The 8,144-nt window shown below is 30.6% G+C and overlaps 1 protein-coding gene across 1 annotated transcript; it reads left to right on the forward strand.

The window, feature by feature from the left end:
- Positions 1-364: 364 nt before the first annotated feature.
- Positions 365-1,426, forward strand: LOC148232506 (zinc finger BED domain-containing protein 5-like). The gene is made up of 2 exons (XM_088192911.1): positions 365-408; positions 450-1,426. Exon 2 carries the CDS (start codon positions 454-456, stop codon positions 1,399-1,401), a length of 948 nt encoding a protein of 315 aa, XP_088049037.1. The 5' UTR covers positions 365-408; positions 450-453; the 3' UTR covers positions 1,402-1,426.
- The last annotated feature ends 6,718 nt before the right edge of the window (positions 1,427-8,144 follow it).

The following is an 8,144-nucleotide window of genomic DNA, read 5'->3' on the forward strand; positions in this document are numbered from 1 at the left end:
GTCCTTAAAGCAGCGGTTTCCAACCTGGGAGGCGCGCCTCCCAGGGGAGGCGCGGACTATTGCCAGGGGAGGCGCCAACATTTTTTAATGAATTATTTTTTATATCATAATATCTACAAATGAATAAAACTTGATATATTAACGTAACAGTGAAAATTCAGTGCATGAATGTTCATTTTTTTACATTTACATATATTTAATTCCTATTAAAAAAAATATCTGGAGCGGAGAAATTTAAAAATGGCGCGTTTGCAAACGCTCTGTTTCGGTAATACACAAAACGATCGCTAGTTGCATAAAACAATAACCTCAAATTTAAATGTCACTCGTGTCAACTGAAGCGTGTCGGCAGGGCGTGATATTTTTTTTTTTAATTGTTTCTGACGTGATTTCTTCTTGAAAATAATCGTTAGTATATTTTAAACTTCATTTTTTTAAATATTTTTTAGACGAATGGATAAATTTTTGAGTGGTTACAAGAGAAAAGTCAACAATAATGAAGATACTGATGCTGATACTAGTGGGAATAAAATCAAAAAAGTACAAGGAAGTAAAGCTCCCAAGAAAAGACAATACAGTTCATCCTATTTATCATTAGGATTCACTAGTGTCATTATAGATGGCTTGGAAAAACCAATGTGTTTGTTGTGTTCGAAAGTTTTGGCTTCAGATAGTATGAGACCAGTCAAATTAAAACGGCACCATGAAACTCTACATTCTGAATACGTTGATAAGTCCATAGAATATTTTGAAAGAAAATTGGATGAGCTTAATAATCAAAAGCAAACGTTCAAAAATATTCTTTCTGTATCACCAAATGCATTATTGGCTTCGTACCATGTCTCTTACCGAATCGCAAAATCTAAGAAACCACATACAATAGGAGAAACTCTAATTTTACCAGCAGCTATTGATATGGTTCGAATAATGTTCGGCGAATCATATGCAAAACAGTTGCAACAAATTCCGCTTGCTGATAATACAGTCGGAAGAAGAATCAATGATATATCTGAAGATATTTGCGATCAATTAGTTTCTCGGCTGCGTACTTCGAAATTCGCCATACAAGTAGATGAGGCAACTGATATAGCTAAAGATGCCCATTTAATTGCATATGTTCGATATGTTGTGGAAAATAATATATTAGAAGATATATTATTTTGCAAACCCATTCCTGGAAAGACCACATCCATTGAAATTTTTAATATAATGGACAGCTTTTTTAAAGAAAACGACATAACGTGGAGTAATTGTATTGGACTGTGTACTGACGGAGCTCACTCAATGTCCGGACACAAAGCAGGTCTTCAAGCATTAGTTAAAAAGAAAGCACCACATGCTATCTGGACGCACTGTATGCTTCACAGAGCAGCTCTAGTGTCAAAAAATATGGAAAAATAGGAACTTAACAACATTTTTACAAAAATTATAAAAATTATAAACTACATTAAGAACAGTCCTTTGAGATCTAGGCTGTTTGCAAAGTTGTGTGTAGATATGGAAGCTAATTATACCTCACTTCTGTATTATTGTGAAGTTCGCTGGCTATCTCGTGCAAAAGCGATTCAAAGGGTATTTGAACTCAAAGAAGAAATAACAGCCTTTCTCGAAGAAAATCACCACGAAGAGGCACATTTGTGGACGAACGATAATTTCCTTGTTAAACTTGCCTATTTAGTTGAAATTTTTGGAAAATTGAGCAGTTTCAATAAAGCAATGCAGGGATCAAAAATGCATCCACTTGTTCAAAAAGACAAAGTAAAAGCTTTCATTAAAACGTTGAAGTTATGGAAGTCAAATTTACAAAAGAATGAGTTGGACATGTTTTCACTGTCAAAAGATTTCTGGGCCACAGCCAATATTGAAACAAGCAAGAATCTTTTTATTGAACACTTGGATGGTCTAGTGCTGCATTTTTCAAATTATTTATCATGCGATAGCCTACTAAAACAAAAGTTTCAAAATGAAACTTTAATTCAATTTTGGATGAATCTTAAAGGAGAGTATGAATCTTTGTATTGCAAAGCAATGCAAGTGCTTCTACCGTTTGTAACGTCGTATTTATGCGAAACGGGCTTTTCGGCACTGGCTGCAATGAAAACTAAATATCGCAACAGGTTAGTAGTCGAAAAAGAGATACGAGTGGCACTCTCCACATTGCCCCCAAGATTTGATAAGCTTTGTGCTAATAAACAACAACAACCGTCGCATTAAATTTTTATGCGATAGATGTAGTTGGTTTAATTGTTTAAAAAAACTTATATATAAAAATAAATATACACGTATGTGTATGTTATAACTAAACCTTGTTATTATTCTATTAATTGTGGTTTTCAGTTTATTTTTGTAATAAAGTTTTTATTATTTAAAACGTGTCTATATTATTTAATCTATTAAAAAAATAAAAGGTAAGGGAGGCGCGGAAAAAAATTTTTTTTTTGGGGAGGCGTAGTAACAAAAAGGTTGGAAACCGCTGCCTTAAAGAACAGTTTCTATTTTCATATAAAGTGATCAAATACAAACGAATCTCACATTTAGCAGTATAAAAAATTAACACAGCCATTCTAAGCACACATTTCAAGCATATCTTTTATACATAGAAAAAACTACGTTTATTTTCTCTAATATCGTTAGTATCTGAATATCCGTGTATATGTATTATATTTATTTTATTATATGTTTGTGAAGTGTTTTGAACAAATTTTAGCATTTAAACGCCCGACCATACAGTAAGAGTACGGCTTGCTTTTTAAAAAATCCTTCAAAGGTAATATATTAAAGGGTTGGTCCAATTTACAAGGTGCAGCACAACCCCCGCGGGTGAGATTGCCATAATTTTATTTTATTTTCTCACCAAGAAGCGCCATTATGCAAAACGATCCCTCGCGATGCGGTGAGATATGTTTTGCCTGCAATGAGCAATGTAGCCGCAGATTTTAATTATTGTAATAATAATCGTACATCATTTTTAAAGTATACATTATGTCATGTATATAATAGTTTTTAATTATTAGATTATTTTCTTTGCCATAACTATTTTGAGTCCCGAAAAGATACGCCAAGATAAAATATTTTTTTATACATCAATTACTATATCATTAATCTTTTTTGTGATATTTGATATTTTGACTTTAAATGATACGCTTTCGTTGATGAGAATCAATACCCAGATTTAGGTGATGCAACCCTTTATTATTTTTTGTCAAAATTAAAGATATGTTCCTTTTTATTTTGTTATTTTTTGATGATTCAAATAATGTTTTATCTTTCAAATGACTAAATAGCTAGCTTCATTTTGACAGATACTGTGATACGATCGATTTGTGCAAGTATATCTATATTCATATATAGATACAAAATGTATCGTTCGTCGTTTTGAAGCTCGAGTAAGCTCTTGAAAACTCAAAGTGACGACTTGGCTAAAGTAAATCTGACAATCAAAGTGGAATGGCTGCATGTCTTCGGACTAATGATATCGACCTGAAGATCTAAACTTGTACTGAATTAGTTTGACGTGAAATTCATTGGTGACCAGCTAATTTTCGTGTATTCCAAATAGTGGGTAAGTGACAAATTAATATTATCAAATAAATGCAAAAAATATCATTTGATTGTGCTAAAACTGCTAAAATCTTATGAGACTATCTTGTCCAAATTGGTGTAATAATTTTTGATGTTTTTTGTCTCTTTCTGATAAAAATATCGATTCGGTTGATATTTAAACTGTGCCAGGTCACAGTTTTATAAAGCCTTTCATGCGCTGAAAAATAAATTGTAGTGTAATATTTCCAAAAAATATTTAAAGCGACACACAATGTTTTTATGGACATGCGAAAAAAAAGATCCATTAGTTGAACTTGTCGCACCTTTTACAATATAATTGAGTTAAGTTTGACAATTTATTGTTATCGCCAAAATACTATTATGTATTCCTACATAGATATGAGTAAAAATAATCACTAAATTATCTAGTATTACATATATTTTTTATCCCTCATTAGCTCTTATATAGGCCATGTCTTATTTTTTTCACAGTAGAGTATTTTTCATTTAATTTTTTTAACGTTGTAAGAAATTAGAAAACTTTTTACAATTTAAGCGCAAAAAAATACAGCAAAAAGCACAATAAATAAAGTGCTTTGAAATTTGAGTACATTTCACTGAATATTTAGAACCAGTTTCTGAAAAAATATGTGCTTTTATTTAAATTTTGTGTGGTTTCGAAAAATATTTTTAAAATATTTCTGATATGAAAATGAGTGTTCTTAAGATGTTGGTATTTTAAGACTAATATGCATTTTTTTTTAATAAATATAAAAAAGTTTATAATATATTATGTTTATAGCTTAATTTTAAATGCCTTGTAATTTAGAAAAAAAATACATATAATTGCTAACGCGCTAAAATTGACTTATTATAGTTAACGCGCTTTTCTATTAAATATCGGTCTGAGGGCCACAATGGCGGCAAGCTCTTCAGAGCGAATAACCAAATATTTGTATTAAATTTAAACTTGTAGTCCAGGTGTAACTAATTCAGATTTAACGTCACTGCCCTCTTCATTTAGGAAAGATGGTGACAGTGTTTGTCTACGTAAAGTGAAAATAATTACTTCTGATTTATTTCTATTAATTTTCATTTTCCACCTCTCAAAATATTTATTTGCGATTTTAAAAGACATTTTTAATTAAATTGCGATTGGTTTAAGACCGAAAGCACGTATTTTTTTTATTTTTGAGATATCATTCGTGTACGATACAAGTTAAAGATAAACAAGTCAAAGCAAACTTCCAGTTGGAATAGAAAATACATAGCTTTTACTTCTCATATATGAGCGTATTAAATGTAGAAGATAGTCAGGGTTTTTTTATTTGTATAGTTTATGAAACAAATCGTAATGCCATATTGTGTCGAAAGCTTTTTCTATATCTAACGTTACAGTACTTTTTTTCATAATAAAACTATCAAGTTGATGGGATTTAAGTCGAGGGATTTTCGCGAAAACCAAACTGTTTGTTAATATTTTTATACCCCAAAGATTTTTTAAACGCATAATTGTTAGATTCTTATCGGAGTATTTTATCAAATCAATTTAATATATTATAATCAAGGTATACCCTATTTGACAAACCCTATCTACACAGTGACTCGTCGCGTCGATATAAAAATAATATAAATATGAAATAAATATTTCGCACAAATTAAATAAAAAAATCATATTTATATATTTTAACAGTAATCGGTTGTCAACTCCTATCGTATGATTGTGTTAGTCCAGCGTGCGTGTGTTTTGTATTAAAATTGGAAGCTCTGACGCTCACTGCTAATCTCTAGAATCAACGCCTCAAATCTATTTATTATATGTATAACTCATCAGCTATCAAAAATGTATATCCTGACATTAAACAAAATAGGCGAAAATATATCCACTTATCGCAATCTCTTTGAAATTGTAAAATAATGAGACTAACATCAAATCGTAATGCTTTCAATAGACGGTGACTTTGGTTATATAACTGTGTTCGGAAATATAACTACCCTTCGAACAAGGCAAGTCTAGACTAAAGCTATATTCTACACAAATCCCCATCGTGACTGGTACGCGTTACAATAATCCGTATTTACACACACACACACACATGTCTCACATGTGAAATTATTAATACGAAGTTGCAACAATGCCCCCGGGTTTATTATTAACAATTAACCGATGGCTAAGGCCCAGCTTTCCGGCCGAGTTGCATAAATCATGGCGCCGACTGACATAAATTTGCATTGACTTGAAACGATCATAAAGGCTAACGCACACCCAAGCACCGACCAATGCGATTACATTTACATTTTCAATTATATACAACTTCTAATGCCTTATCAAGCGTGTCGTGCGATATTTATAATATTTTTAATTAAATTGCATGAACATTCGAAGGTAAAATAATGTATTAACTCAATACCAGAAGTCGATAAACCTTAAATAGAATATGACTTGTATTTTCACATGATGACCTGAAAAAAAGCTTCTGCTTCTAAAAACACTTCTTAAAATAACAATATTTTTATTAGGTATCACTTCCACTTTGATTAATATTCAAGAACAGAGGACCAGTTGAGAAATATTTTTGGTTAGCCGGCCAGAAAGCAAAGTGAGCTTCAAAAAAATAAAAATAAATATTCTCTAACATCTATTTGCATATTTTATTTTTTAAAATACATTATGAATTTTTGCATCTATCGCTAATAGCTCAAAATATGTGTCTCAAGTAATAAGCTATATTTATGAAAATAATGTACGGTTCGAAGCTCTTCACTTCCTGTCGTTAAATTTTATTGCAAATGGTTATCTGTTAATGCTGACATGAAATTGTGATTTTATGTATTTCATCTTTGAAAATGTATTTTTACAAAAGTACTGCCAAATACAAATTTAAATCTAAATTGACTATATTAGTCCCCTGCAAGATGCATTTAGAGAATTCTGTTAATTTGTAGCACATAATCCCCTTCAATTTGTACAGCAAAGGATTTTTTATGGGAATAGAAATTTCATGTATTTTTAAGTTGTTGATACCATAGGAAATACATAAAACATATTGCCTCAATTAATAACTATTGCAGTCGAAATGTCTTTACTGCAGTGCAAATTTCATACATAAGCAATGTTTTTCATTGTAGTTTTAAGTTCAGTTTTTAAAGAAAGCTATTTAGTATTCGATAATAGTATATAAGGGTTTTTTCGTTAATAAATGTTTTAATCGCTCCTCTGAGCGATTAAAACCTCTGAGATGTATGGTAAAGCAAGTCATTCGGATTCCATTTCTAATAAAAAAAGTCACGGCACTGACGACAATTAAGCTCACCGCTGATAACTGGTTCAATAACACATGCTAGATTGAGATGTTTCCCGCAAAGTTCTGATGATTAATCATTGGTTTTGAGCACCTTGCATTTTAACCCGTTTAAAACATATTTTTACCACCATTGGATGTGACACATTATAGGCAATTACACTTCAGATTTTACATTACTAACATTTTCTCAACTTCATTAAAAATAATTTTGTCTGTAGTTGTTACATGCAGACTATTCAGAGTCACTTAAAACAAAGCATTGGCTTTTGCAATAAACAGCAGCTAGTGTGAAGCTAGTGATTCGTAAAATCTGCTGCATTTAATATACAAAAATTTCTTAACCTAAAAATGTATTATTTTAATTCAATGTGATGCAAACCACGCGCGCTTTGTGAAAACCTCCTTGGGAGAAGCCTAATAAAATCTCTTAAAATAATTTTCTTTGCTATTAAATTGCCTATGTTACTCACAATGTGCTTAATACTTCTACCAACTATTCATATTGAAAATCCGATTGATTTAAATAAGACTAAAAATCATACTTTATTTTTCAACCATCGGTTCAAGCAAAATATTTGCTATTTCGCAAAATATATTTGCAATAATTTTACATAGCGCACCTTAGTAAAACGTGGACTTATAAAAGGCATTGAGTCAAAAAAGTTATGAAAATACTGGATAAAAACAAAGAATTTTTTTTGCTAATAAATTGCCTATTGATGTTACTCACAATATGCTCAACTTTTTTAGCAACTGTTCTCACTGAAAGGCTAATAGATTAAAACAAGGCTTCAAGTATCAAACACGATTTTATTATTTCACTATACGTAAATGGCTTTATTCTATTAGTTAATTAATTATTATTTTATTTGTTTTGTGAAAAAAATGCGCTGAGATAAAAAAATCCGTTTCAAACTTTTCAACTTTTATGCAACTTATAAATTACATCAAAAACATTTCTTTAAAAGCTAGTTGTTTGAAAATTTGTGTGAAGAGATAAAAGCTTAATACACCTCATTTTTATACTATCTTGAAGTGCGATGGTTATCTCATGCAATAGTGAGTCAAAGGACATCGGAACTTAAGATGAAATTGTGGTTTTTCTTGATGTAAATCAAAAATGATTAAAATAAATATATGTATGAACTACAAATCTATTTAATTATATAAAAATACAAAGTGAAAGTGTTTTTAAAAAAAAGTAAAGCTATGGAAATCGCAAATTATAAATAATATGCTTGACATGTTTTCTCTTTAAAATGACTTCTGCACCAAAAATAATGTTGAAGTAAACAA

The sequence above is a fragment of the Plectrocnemia conspersa genome, unplaced genomic scaffold (genome assembly GCF_051122295.1).
Source record: "Plectrocnemia conspersa isolate PC_06_02 unplaced genomic scaffold, ASM5112229v1 ptg000009l, whole genome shotgun sequence".
NCBI lineage: Eukaryota > Metazoa > Arthropoda > Insecta > Trichoptera > Polycentropodidae > Plectrocnemia > Plectrocnemia conspersa.